Source organism: Trachemys scripta, chromosome 17 (assembly GCF_013100865.1).
Source record: "Trachemys scripta elegans isolate TJP31775 chromosome 17, CAS_Tse_1.0, whole genome shotgun sequence".
Classification (NCBI taxonomy): domain Eukaryota; kingdom Metazoa; phylum Chordata; order Testudines; family Emydidae; genus Trachemys; species Trachemys scripta.
This window is the reverse complement of record NC_048314.1, coordinates 5,972,860-5,986,808: the sequence shown is the minus strand read 5'-3', so window position 1 is coordinate 5,986,808 and position 13,949 is coordinate 5,972,860. Positions and strand designations below refer to the sequence as shown.

Below are 13,949 nucleotides of genomic sequence, written 5' to 3'. Positions count from 1 at the left end.
TGGATGGGGACGGGCCTAGGCAACAGCATCTCCATGGCCTTGGAGATGGTTGGACTCCTCGAGATCTCATGAATATCAGATAGAATCAGGCCCCATGGCAGGGGGCTTGTTTGGTTTGATGGAGCTGTATGTCACGGGGCTGGGATTTGATCTTCATTCTATTGTATGCTGCCCTGAGCTTGGGGCTGTGGGGGAGGGGAGGATGCTGTAGAGGTGCAGTCCTCATTGTAAACCATTGTCATCAAGGACAGTGATGACAGCAGAACAGCTGGAATACCCCTGGGACATTACAAATCACAGCGCCTCTCGTTGGTCACGACAAGGGTGCAGCTGCAGAGGTTTATCCCACTTAGCTCTGTGTTAGTTTGGTGAAACCAAAAGAACACTGGATCTGGAAATTTTAGATGGCTGGGACCAAGGTGCCAGCAACATTATTTGGAGCCAAGCCCCCAGAAGAGGCCTGGGGAGCAGACAGACGCTCTCATCAAGCAAGGCCTTGACAGGGCTAAGACACATTGCTGGCAGGAATTTCCTCTGACAGGAACAGGGGCGGGTTCTGGTCGCTGCTCTTGCGTAACTCTTGAGGGGGTTATGTCTCAGCAGAGGATTTAATGACAGAGCCCCCTAACCCTGGGTGGTGCAGCAGGAGTCTGCAGACAAAATGTGGGCAGCAGCTTCCATGAACGTGGTGAGTGTCTGAGGTCTGTGAAATACCCGCTGACTTCCTCTCTGTCCCAAAGGAAGGCTACTAGGCATGGGACACCAGCCACACAACCCCTCTGTCTTGTGCTGATCTCATTTGGAGAAGACATTTCCCTCGACACAGAACTGTTGTGTTCATGTTTGTTTGTAACTGTTGATTTCTTTCATTTCCACAGAGACACAGATCCAGGCACATGGATTCTGTGAGCAAGAAAGGGCTGGTTTGGAGCACAGAACTGATCAGCTTCCCTGAAGGTCATAAGACAACTACCCTGGAGAGAGCCACTGGAAAGCTCTGCTGGAAACATACCTCTGTGAGCAATCCGCTCCCGTCCCCGCCATGCTGTCCCACTACCCTGGAGAGAGCCCCTGGAAAGCTCTGCTGGAAACATACCTCTGTGAGCAATCCACTCCCGTCCCCGCCATGCTGTCCCACTCCAAGCGGTTTGAGCCTCTCCCCTTTGCTCAGCGGACAGGGTAAGTAATAGCTCTGGAGCTTTAGCCACTGATGCATGGCTCAGAAGCAGCAGCTTAGCTCTCACATGACAAATCCAGCCTGGTGCTCCCCTCCCCGCATGGCCAGCTTTCCTCGGCCAGTTATTCGGGCCTTCTCTTAGATTCCTCACAGCCCCCAGGCATGCCCAATGTACCCACTTCACGGAGGCCCCGCCGGGGAGAACATTCAAACACAGTACCGATTCAGGAGGTTAGCCCCCTGGAGCACATGTGGCTGGAGTGCAACCACAGAGGTCTCCAATGCTGCTCTCCAGCTACCCTGGTTGGTTGTGGCCTGCACAGACTGCAGCTCGCACCAGCTGGAAGGGTGCTCAGGCCAGTCACTGTATAATGGGACCTAGCGTCTCTTCAGGCAGCACTTTGATACCAAAGAGGGTGGCAGCTGCAGTCTGCTCCACTTGATGCTTATCTAGTGCAACGCTTGGGCTTCAGGTGAGTTCCTGCTGCACCCCATTTTGGGCATTGATCCTGCATTAAGGGTTCAAGACAATGCATGAAACTACTGTAGAATCATAGAATATCAGGGTTGGAAGGGACCTCAGGAGGTCACCTAGTCCAACCCCCTGCTCAAAGCAGGACCAATTCCCAACTAAATCATCCCAGCCAGGGCTTTGACATTAAAAACCTCTAAGGAAGGAGATTCCACCATCTCCCTAGGTAACCCATTCCAGTGCTTCACCACCCTCCTAGTGAAAAGTTTTTCCTAATATCCAACCTAAACCTCCCGCACTGAAACTTGAGACCATTACTCCTTGTTCTGTCCTCTGGTACCACTGAGAACAGTCTAGATCCATCCTCTTTGGAATTCCCATTCAGGTAGTTGAAAGCAGCTATCAAATCCCCCCTCATTCTTCTCTTCTGCAGACTAAACGATCCCAGTTTCCTCAGCCTCTCCTCATAAGTCATGTGCTCCAGACCCCTAATAATTTTTGTTGCCCTTCGCTGGACTCTTTCCAATTTTTCCACGCCCTTCTTGTAGTGTGGGGCCCAAAACTGGACACAGTACTCCAGATGAGGCCTCACCAATGTCGAATAGAGGGGAATGGTCACGTCCCTCGATCTGCTGGCAATGCCCCTACTTATACAGCACAAAATGCCATTGGCCTTCTTGGCAACAAGGGCACACTGTCAACTCATATCCAGCTTCTCGTCCATTGTAATCCCTAGGTCCTTTTCTGCAGAACTGCTGCTTAGCCATTCGGTCCCTAATCTGTAGCAGTGCATGGGATTCTTCCGTCCTAAGTGCAGGACTCTGCACTTGTCTTTGTTGAACCTCATCAAGTTTCTTTTGGCCCAATCTTCTAATTTATCTAGGTCCCTCTGTATCCTATCCCTACCCTCTAGCGTATCTACCACTCCTCCCAGTTTACTGTCATCTGCAAACTTGCTGAGAGTGCAGTCCACGGCATCCTCCAAATCATGAATGAAGATATTGAACAAAACCAGCACCAGGACCAACCCTTGGGGCACTCCGCTTGATACCGGCTGCCAACTAGACATGGAGCCATTGATCGCTACCCGTTGAGCCCGATAATCTAGCCAGCTTTCTATCCACCTTATAGTCCATTCATCCAGCCCATACTTCTTTAACTTGCTGGCAAGAATACTGTGGGAGATCGTATCAAAAGCTTTGCTAAAGTCTAGGAATAACACATCCACTGCTTTCCCCTCATCCACAGAGCCAGTTATCTCCTCATAGAAGGCAATTAGGTTAGTCAGGCATGACTTGCCCTTGGTGAATCCATGCTGATTGTGCTATGGGCTTGTTTATAACCACGCTGGCTAATGGGTTACCAGGGGGAATGTGGCTCAGTTGTAGTTTCTAAGCGGTCGGTGCTGAGAGTAGCTGACAATTAGGGTAAAGACACCATTCCTGACACTTTACCGACATCCCTGGCACTGCCACAGTTTGCCTATACCCCAGTCCCGTCTCATTCGCTTGACCACAGGACTTCTCACTCTTTCCCCTTGTAGCCGCTACTTTGCAACTAGCTGTGCCATGATCCTTGGGCTGTGTATCAGGTGCGTAGGGATGTGCCCAGCTCTTAACAATCTACAGTGAGCTATCTGGCAGCCTCCCAGAAGAGAGGAAATTCTGACTGGCTTGCTTCCCCAGGTATAATGAGCCTGGAGGGTTCCCTGCCACCAGAGGTCAGTTATTGGGATGTTTTATGACTAATAGTATTTACAGTCACACACACTGAGTAAGTGGCAATCGAATCTCATGCTTCAGGGTGCCAACTGATCAGTGCAGGGTGTACTAAGCAAACTATATTCCTTTGACACATCAGCTATTGGTTACAGATACCAGACTTACTGGATCAGTGACCTGAACTGGCAAATTACCCTGTGGGGTAATTCACATAGGCTAGGTCTATACTACCCGCCTGAATCGGCCGGTAGAAATCGACCTCTCGGGGATTGATTTATCGCATCTCGTTGGGACGCGACAATCGATCCCCGAATCGACGCTCTTACTCCACCAGCAGAGGTGGGAGTAAGCGCCATCGACGGGAAGCCGCAGAGGTCGATTTTGCCGCCGTCCCTACAGCGGGGTAAGTCGGCTGCGATACGTCAAATTCAGCTACGCTATTCACGTAGTTGAATTTGCGTATCTTAAATCGACTCCCCCCTGTAGTGAAGACCTGCCCATAGCAAGACAATTCCTGCAAAGGCACATGAAAGAAAACTAAAGCTAAGCTGCTTTAACCCAACTTGAGCTCAATACAGCTGGATGAATACTGCCCTTGGGATGGGAGGCTGGCTGGCAGAGGGGATGCTGTGATGACCTTGGAGACATGGCTTAGAAAGGAGGACAAGAGAGGTGTGGGTCATTTTGGCAGATATTTAAACAAATTAAAATAAAAAAAAACAATGCAAGAAAACATGAGATGCTTGGAAGATGTGTGCTAGGAGATGCTCCTGCCCTGCCCAATGAGCCTGCTTCTGCCAAGTTTTCAAACTGAAAGATCTCCAGGAGCAGCAGCAATGTTTGCAGAAAGCAGCAGGAGAGGGGGAATTTGGGGAACATCCCCTTCTGACTAAGCATGAAACCACCTAGAAACTGCAAAGAGCACAGGAGGTGAGCAGAGCTTCTGAGACCCCAGAGCAAAGGTACAGGGTAGAAGAGGGGGCAGCCCCGGAGCCCTACATACCTGCAGTGTCTCTGTGTCCAGTTCTTGCCTCTTTAACTCCAGCTGTGTCAGCTGCAATAACTCTGTTTCTATTAACCTAATCTAAACAGAAGATGAAAGAGTTTTTTACTGACATTTGAAATGACTTTTATTTAGCTGCTTTAGCGCTGGCCTTAACTGCACAGCTGCCCTTGGGGAGACAGGGGGCTGGACTGCGCTTTGGGAAGCCTGTCCTCTCCCTTTGTTCTGTCAATTCTCCAGGGCCAAGTAAACAACCCACAAGCTGCCTTGCACTGCACTGCCTGCATGACTGCGCTGCCAGCTACTCATGCTTAGTCTCTTGCCTGATGCTAACTAGCTGTGTTCCATCCCCACACAACAGAACGCGCTTTATGTGCCTGTCTCTAAACACCTTCTATCCTATGGCCCTGAAGTGCTTTGCAGTCAGTTGGCTCATTCAAGCCTCTCAGCCAACCTGGAAAGTAGGGACACATTAACTCTGTGTTAATGCAGCTCCTTAGATTGTAAGCTCCGTGGGGCAGGGCCCACCTCTTTGCTAGGTGTTTGTACTGGGCACGCAACATTTGGCTTCTAGGTGCTACTACAATACAAATAACAGATACTATTGATGGGGAAACTGAGGCACAGAGAGGCAAAGTGACTTGTCCACAATCCCACAGCAAATAAGTAGCAAAGCCAAGAACAGAGCCCAGATCGCTTGTCACTCAGGCTTGTACTTGAACCATTTTTTTTTTTAATGGAAATATACCTATCTCATAGAGCTAGAACGGACCCTGAAAGGTCATCAAGTCCAGCCCCCTGCCTTCACTAGCAGGACCAAGTACTGATTTTGCCCCAGATGCCTAAGTGGCCCCCTCAAGGATTGAACTCACAACCCTGGGTTTAGCAGGCCAATGCTCAAACCACTGAGCTATCCCACCCTATTTTATCTACTGCCATACATCCCACGACCATCCAGGAAGAACACCCTTGGCATGCAGCTGACTGCTCCAGGGGCATCCTAACACTGCATTAGGTGCACAGCATGCCAATGGAATGCAGGGGAAGTGAAGGCCCAGGAGCGAAGCGTTTAACAGAGAGGAGCCCAGCAGTGAGGCCTGAGGGCCAGACATGACCCAAAGACGCCCTAGGACTGTAGACCAGGGATAAGTAGACTGATCATCCACAAGGTTTCTTGTTGCTGGTGAACTCCAGTGACGGAACCTTGCAAGGAAGGTACAAGTTCAAGCAAAAAGCACATTTGTGTGATCTGATCACTGGCGAGGCCTGTGGGCTTCCCACAAGCTGCAAAGACTGGCCCTGTTTAGCTTGTTATAGCAAAGCAAAGCCGTTCAACTTCTCCTCCCCATCTTCTACACCGAGCTCCTTTCCTAGGGTCAGACAGGGGAAAGCCTGGAGCACTTCGCTGAGAAACTGGCCAGGTCCTCTCTGTCGCTTAACCAGAGGGGCATCCTGGTGCCGTGCTCCCCAGAACTGTCTCCACCACCCACCCCCAGTAACATGCTTCATCTTTAACAAAATGGAGATCAAACAGCAGGTTGGCAACAGAAACAAATAATAATGAGCTCATGCCGCAATGTGCAAGTCTAATGGTCTGGATGGAGATGCAATGGATTCTTATGGAGACAGCAGCCCCGCTCACTATGCAGCCTGTCACATGGCGGAGGCCTGGCTCCCTCTGGCTCATCCCTAGAAGCCAGTGCAGGATTGCTCTCTATAACCCATTCTCACGTGCTTTGGCTAGTTGAGTTTCAGATGACTCAAGTAATGGGGATTCCACCATTTCCCATGGATCTATTAGACCTCACCGTCACTCCTCCATGGTGGAGAGAAGTGTTGTTAAATCAAATCAGTGCTGCCTGACATTTTGTGTTACACAGCCCTACAGAGACAGAAGGGTCCTTGGTTTTCCTCAGACCCTGCTCTACATATGCAGCACTGCAACTTTCCTTGCAATGGTCTCACCATTCAGATGAACAAGCTGAATCTTTGGTTGCTTCTGCTCTGCCAGTGCCAACTCACCTGGTTCCTGATCTGCCGGTGCAAGAGATCCTTCTTCACCTGAAGGGCTTCAAAGGCCGCTTTCTGCATTTCACTCTATGAAACATTACATTCTGCTTAACCCAGGAACAAGGCCCAATCATGGGGACGCAAACACACCAGCAACCCTCAGTACACTGAAATGATCTGATTTACAAACACTTCCCTGGTGCTCACCCCTGCAGAATTTGGGTGCCTCCTCACAATCCCAAGAAAGAAAACACAATTGCCCCATTTTACAGTTGGTAAACTGAGGCACGGAGAAATTAAGGCCAAACATTTTCAAAGCAGGTGTTAACAGCTGGGGGCTGATTTTCCAAATGCTATCAGCAATCTGCAATCAGGGAGAGCTGAGGGGGCTTAGCACCTCTGAAAGTCAGGCCCACAGCATCTTCCCTGGGCACCCAGAGTTAGTGGTTGCCTTGAAAACATTGGCCTGTGACTCGCTCTAGGTCACCCAGCCCCAAAACCATGTCTCCTGCCTCAGTCACCTGACTGTCTTTGCTTCCCATGATCTTCATCACCTGCCCTCCTCTCACAGATGCCTCAAAGCTTCCTCCTGGCTCTTTGGATAGAGAACAAGTCATTACATAGCTTCCCTTTAGCCACTGCAACCAATTATCCAGATTGCCAGAGATTTCTGCACCTAACTAACTATTTTTAACAAGGCTTTAGAGCAGCCAATGTGCTTGTCATGCCAGCTCTATTCCCCACCCCCATTACAGCATGCACTTAGCTTCCCTGGTCACAAGCCTACCTCTTCCAGGATCTGACTAGTGGCCTTGTTCTGATCCAGCTGTTGCCAAGCCAGGATTTGTTGGAACTTCTGATCCATCTCTGCCAGGCTGCAAGAGATACATAACCAGGGGATTTCTACAGGGTCTCAGACTGCAATGCAAATAAGAGGTCAAGCTGGCCATGGAAATGAACTCAGAGAAATCCAAGAATGGGGACTTCCTAAAACAGGAGAGTTTATTACTGAGCATGGGTGGACAGCCAGAGCTCTCATACTGTGCCATTCATGGGACTATTTATACAAAGTCTATACAAAGACTATTTATCTAACCTGCAGTTGGCAGGTGTGTAAACTCCTTCCCACCAACCAACCCCGGCTGATAAATGAAACAAAAGCAGAGGCACAACTTACTGGTGCACCTGCTGTGAGTGACTCAGTGTCCATGCCCGACAGCTTATAAAACATCAAAGTGTGGGGATCATATTCCCCGGATGTAAAGTGTGGCCTCTGCTCCAAGAGGGGACTTTGTATAAATAGTCCCATGAAGTGCATTGCCTCAGTGATCGCAGAGGAAATTGTCTCAGTTCTTAAGTAAAAAGACATCCCAGTGGGTTATTTGTACTGTCACTGTCAGAGCAGAACTGCGCTGTAAGTGCAACTGATTGACGATCAATGAGAGAACTGCTCTGGCTGCTTTCAAGGGATAAGAACCAACATTCTCATGCTTTTCCTCTCCCCAAAGTGCCCCATGGATTCCAGGCCACGCAGAGGCCCCCCAAAGAGCATTGTGCGACTGCATGGCAGTGAAAGTGACTAATCAAAAATGAAATGACTGGTTTCATTATACCGTTCTTTCAGTTCTTACTAATCCAGAGCATTATTAACACTCATATTCCTCGTGTTTAAATGTAAGAGCTCTATCTTGGTGGACCCTTTTGTTCTTCAATTTTTAGTGCTGCTGTGTGCTGTTAAATAGCTGTTGTGCTCCACTCCAGAAATGGCTGCAGAGATCCCTGAGTGTATGTCTCAGAATTGTGCTGGGGCCCTTTGGAGTGAAAGGGGTTCTATAAGATTGCTACCAGTCATACTGCTCTCTCTAGGTACCTGGAGCAGGCCTGGTTGACGAGGTCTTGCCTTCGAGATTCGGAGGTCATGTGGATGAGCTTGTTCTTGTAGCTCTCCGCCAGCATTTGTTGCATGGCAGCTGGGAGACACGAAGAGGAGTGATTAGTGCTAGAAGCAGGTTAACTCTGTGTCCAGCATCGTTCCTGCTCCCCACTCAGCTACAAGAACATGCTAAAATTGGGGTCCCCCCTCCAATTTTTATTCCATTCCTATTTCCATGTAAAGCTGCACCCTCCCAATGGGCAACCACTAATCAGGGCTTGATGAGAGGCCAGCCAGGAGAGTGCCCTGTGGAGTCTGCTCTACACAGACAACGCTCTCTGCCTCTGCAGGGCACCACCCCAGTTTCAGCTCCCCAGCAGCTGCTTGCAGGAGCAGAGTCACAAACTAGTGGTCTCACTGGGCTGCAGGTCTGATCTCCCCGCTGCAGCCTGGGGCCTCCACCCAGCTGCTGAAGGAGAGAGAACTAGAGAGATGGGTGAAAACTTTGCCATCCCACCAAGGCAGGTTTAAGTCACTGCTTTGAGGTTTGAAATACCCACGAATAGGGGCTGAGGCAGGAGACTGGCTCTGAGATAGCTTTAGCTGTCTCTGTCGCAGCAAGGCACACGCTTGCTCCTGCACACACACATTTTAATCCCAGCAGCAAATGCCGGCAGCATAGGTGAGACGTGTGTCTCTGTGTAACGAGCGCACACACTGGGCTGCTTTCCAAACTTCAAAATCAGTTTCTTCCTGCTCCTATACGGCACAGCTGGATCCAGGCAGCACCCCCAAACCCCACCCCCCCAGGGTACAGTATTTACCCGTGGTAACTTTTATGCAGGTCTGAGCCCTGCCTCATTCACCTGGCTGGTTGCCAGTTGTAGCTGGTTTGAATGTACAACGTGCTATGTGTGTGCTGGGGATTGATCCCTTGCCAGATCTCTCACTGCTCCAGCCATGGTAGTGGCCAGAGGGATGTGACTCCCCTGGGATTAGTGGTGCAGTGCAGGAGGGTAATGGATGAGCTGGCATCCAGGGACCCAGTGCTAGCTACACACCTGCTCACACCACTATTTCAGGCAAGCTATAGCAGTAAGAGTCATGTGTAGTCAGGAGCCACTCCTAGGAGGATATGGCCCTCCCTTTCCCGTTCCCCCAGAGAATATGGCCCTCACAGCCCCTACTCCCGATTCCCCTAGAGGATACGGCCCTCACAGCCCCCCCCCCCCCCCCCCCCAGAGAATACAGTCCTCTCAGCCCCCCTCCACCCCTCAGAGGATACGGCCCTCTCGGCCCTCCCACCCCCCAGAGGATATGGCCATCTCAGCCCCCCGCATCCCCCAGATGACCACCACAACCCCCTTCCCTTGGACTTACAGGCCACTTCCCTTCTGCGTAGCTGCTCTGTCTCCTCCTGCGTTATTGCCATCAGCTGGTCCATCCTTATTCTAAGAAAGAAGCAGGTCCATTCAACCACTGCTTCTGCCAGAGCCACATTTCATCCTTGCCAGCCAGCCATGCCCTCTCCACCCTCCTCAAAGCTGCACCCTGGGCTTGAATGGCTGAGTGATTCCATCCGGTCACTCATCCGTGTGAGCGAGAGATGCCAGGAGGAGACCTGCAGAGGCTCAGGAATCTCCAGCCACAGACAGGACGCTGCCACGGGGGAGGGTGCCTACGTTGCTCCCAGCAGGGCCGAACCAGAGGGCATTGCCAGCAGGCTGGCTGCCTTTGGGAAAACCCAAGGGAGTAAGAAATAAGTGAAACAAAATAACTTCTATGAAATCTCTATTCCTCTCCCTAAACAGTGAGCCCCTCCTTTTGCTTCCTGTTCTCTGGGGTCCCCCCATATACACTCCCCCCCAGCCTCTAGAGTGCCAAGGACTCTGTATCTCTGCCTTGCTACCCACATCAATGGCCCTGCATAAACAACAAGGATGGTGGTGATGGATGGCCCCAAAGTGCTCAACCCAACAGCGCGGCACCTTCCTGGAAACCCTCTGCCCTACAACAGCCAGCAGATGTAGCTGGGTCCTCTGACCCACATTTAGCACTTCAGGAGATTGCAGGGACCTCCTCTTTGTGGGGGAGAGGAGAGGAGAGGTCAATTTTCTCATTGGAATTACAGACTGGAGCCATCTAGCTTGGTATCAGGTCTCTGACAGCACCCAAAGCACATGACTCAGAGGAAGGTGCAAGGAATCTTGCAGCAGGCAGACAAGGGATAATCTGCCCCCACATTACATCTCATCCTGATCCTGAAGCGTGAGACACCGTTTCCTCGCCCTTCCCACACTGTTAGCTGTAACAACCATGGGTATTCTGGTTATCCACAGCAATGGTCACAGACTGGTTAGTCCCTGAACTCTCTGCTGAGCCTGCCAGCACCCGGGCCAATTATTGTCAACCGTGGATCTGGTTCTTGTGGTGTGGACTCCTGCTTCACCAGGAACCAGGCCAAGACCCAACAAACTCATTGTACACAGGCCACCCAATGGCTGCCAGATGCAAACAACTTTCTATCCCTGCTGACTTGAGCTTGATTCAGAATCATGGCCTAGAGGTGAACGAGTCCATCCCTCCATCCCAGCCGCTCGCCCTTGCCCAGAGGAGCCTATCCTAGGCAGGGCACTTACCTTTCGTTCTCCAGGGATTTCAAAATTTCTGAACTTTGTTTCTGCCTAGAAAAATAAAGCAGAAGGTTTTTATTGCAGAGCAGGGCACCCCTCTCCCCAAGGAGTGGAGTCCTCCCTGAGCAAGCCACAAGCCACTACCACCAATCCACTGGCTTGACCACTGTCCCTGCCTCTGTGCTGGTGGAGCTGTCAGCTGCAGCCAGGGTGCAGTCCTGCTACATGGGGGCAGGAGCTATGTGAGCTCCCCCTCCCCCCTCAGGGCACAGGCATCAGTGGAAAAGGCAAGGGGCTGGGCGACACTACCTCTGGGTAGATCTTCCCATCCTCGCCCTCATGGGGGAGCCACTGGGAGGCCAACCCCATGATGGGAGGAGTGGGGGTGGAGCAGGATTCCTTCCTTGTACCTATTTTCCAAGGGCTTGGGCTAGGCGCTGGCCAGAGGATTTACCCCTTGGAGCATGGAGGAGCTTGGCAGCCTTCCTTACCGTTGGCAGCCTCATCATATAACTCCATACACCACACACACTAGCTGGTGTTCCCCCCTCGTGCAAAGCAAGAGGACACACAGTTCCTGGGATACAGCACCTCTGCAACATTTCCCTCCCCTCAGTATCTGGGCTCAGGTCAGCACCAATCCATCTGCAGCTCTGTGCCGAGCAGATTCAGGACAGGCAGTGGGAGCTGGGACACCCAAGGTGCAGCAGCTTCCACCATGGCCCAAACTTTTCTGTTCAGTTATTTGCACCAGGAATTCTGGGCTGAAAGTTTAGGTTTGTCCCCCGTTTGCCAAACACATGTGATCACGCCGCCTTCCAGTGGCCAGTCCCAGAGACAACTACCTGTGGCTGATTTGCACCTAACAAATTTCAGAGTTCAGACTTGGGGCAGCAGGACCATTTTGGTCATTCAGTCGGACCTCCAAAAACCTCACTAAAGCCAGAGAAGAAGCAAAGACTAGCAGGGCTGGGAAGTGAAACCAAAGCTCAGGTCCCCGTGAGGTGTCTTAAGCCCAAGGCCAGCGCTCTGGGGACAAGGCATAGAGACACCATGTAACTGTGTCCACACTAGAGGCTTATATCCATAGAAAGTAGGACACCTAGGATGTATGGACAAGGCCTTAGGCACATTGGCTAGTTTTGCCCACAGTCTGTACCAGGAAGGCTGTGATAGAATGTGTCTCCAAACAAGGATTTGCAGCACGGAGGGTTTCCCTTGGGGTTGTTCTCCAGCCTCACCCCTGCCCGGCCACAGCACCACAGGGATTCACCCTCACTGCTATAATACTATATGGAGATATACCTATCTCATAGAACTGGAAGGGACCCTGAAAGGTCATCGAGTCTAGTCCCCTGCCTTCACTAGCAGGGCCAAGTACTGATTTTTCCCCAGATTCCCTAAGTGGCCCCCTCAGGGACTGAACTCTCAACCCTGGGTTTAGCAGGCCAATGCTCAAACCACTGAGCTATCCCTCCCCGCACCCCTTTCAGTCATTTCTGTGCTGCTTGGGGAGTGTGACTATGGAAAAACCTCAGCGAAATGGACAGGTCACAAGCAGCAGGTCAGCGCAAAATGGGACACAGAGAACTAAATGTGCAGAAAGGCAGCGCTGATGGCAAGGTGTCCAGGGAGGAGGCCAACCTCCGATTCTCCTCCAGAAGCTTCTGAATTCGGCTGGCAATGCCCTGCTCCGTTTGCTTCAGTTGCTCCAGCAGCTTCAGGTGCTCTCCCTCCAGGTTGCGCTGATGCTTTGTCAAACCTTTCTCCAGCCTCACCTGCTCCTGTGGCAAGGGGAAAAGGGAAACTAGCCGAAGGGAGAAGTGACAACTCTGCTGAGCTGTGCCCACAGCCCGTGAGAATCGCTGAGGATGGTGTTTTATTACAAGGAGCTGAAAGGTTCCAAGAGGGTGGACAGGGAGCCTATCCAGAGCTTACACCGACACTGACAGCATCACATGAAAGCTAGAGACACTAGAGAGAGCATAGACATGCTAGGTCACCTCTAGGCCAGTGCAGGACTGTCCCCGCAGTCCCTGAAAGACCCTCTGGAGAATCAAAAGGAGAGGAGAAACTGGGAATAAAAATGACAGAGAGCTGAGAGGAGCCCTGTCAGTGCTGCCTCTGGGGGCCCCCTCTGCATGGGTGGGGCCCACATGTCGATACATGAAATGCCTGTTCTGAAAGGGAGCAGGTGGGCAAGGGTCAAGTCTGTCCAGAGCAGGACAGATGGACAGTCCTGATCAAATGTACTCCTCAGCCACAGGCCGGGTGCCAGAGCCTGGGCCCCAGCTGATGTACCTTCTTCACAGTCTGCAGAATCTCCTCCTTCTGACTGCTGCTCTGCTGAAGAAGCTGAGCATGCTCCCTCTGCCCCATGTCCAGGCGACGCTCGAAATCCAGCTTCTCCAGCATCTTCTCTTCCTGGCAGAGGAGCGAGAAGCAGAGTGAGGGTAGGGATCGGCAGCCTGCAGACTATGCCACTATTCAAACCAAGACCCAGGCTGATGAAAACAGTATCAGGGCAATGAGATCCCAACTGTACGTCTAGGCTAAACCAGCCAGGGAGCTGGAGTGCTCAACTAGAAAAATCCACTGAGGAATACACTAAGAAACTGCACCATCTACTCAGGACACTCCCTACATTAACACAGGAACAAATCAACATACCCTTAGAGCCCCCACCGGGGTTATTCTATCTACTACCCAAGATCCACAAACCTGGAAATCCTGGACGCCCCATCATCTCGGGCATTGGCACTCTCACTGAAGGACTGTCTGGATATGTGGACTCCCTACTCAGACCCTACGCCATCAGCACTCCCAGCTATCTCTGTGACACCACAGATTTCCTGAGAAAACTACAATGCATTGGTGACCTCCCAGAAAACACCATCCTAGCCACCATGGATGTAGAGGCTCTCTACACAAACATCCCACATACAGATGGAATACAAGCTGTCAGGAACAGTATCCCTGATGATGACACAGCACAACTTATTGCTGAGCTCTGTGACTTTATCCTCACGCACAATTATTTCAAATTTGGTGACAATATAT

The 13,949-nt window shown here is 51.2% G+C and overlaps 1 protein-coding gene across 1 annotated transcript in view; it reads right to left on the bottom strand.

Moving 5' to 3' along the window:
• Window positions 1–13,949, bottom strand: part of LRSAM1 (leucine rich repeat and sterile alpha motif containing 1) — a gene marked incomplete in the record, with an annotated part of 55,449 nt that overhangs the window by 5,154 nt on the left and 36,346 nt on the right. Inside the window, 8 exon segments of the mRNA XM_034793323.1 lie at window positions 4,374–4,454; window positions 6,396–6,470; window positions 7,171–7,258; window positions 8,254–8,353; window positions 9,637–9,707; window positions 10,896–10,940; window positions 12,534–12,673; window positions 13,191–13,313. Of these exon segments, the coding sequence (XP_034649214.1) occupies window positions 4,374–4,454; window positions 6,396–6,470; window positions 7,171–7,258; window positions 8,254–8,353; window positions 9,637–9,707; window positions 10,896–10,940; window positions 12,534–12,673; window positions 13,191–13,313 (723 nt within the window).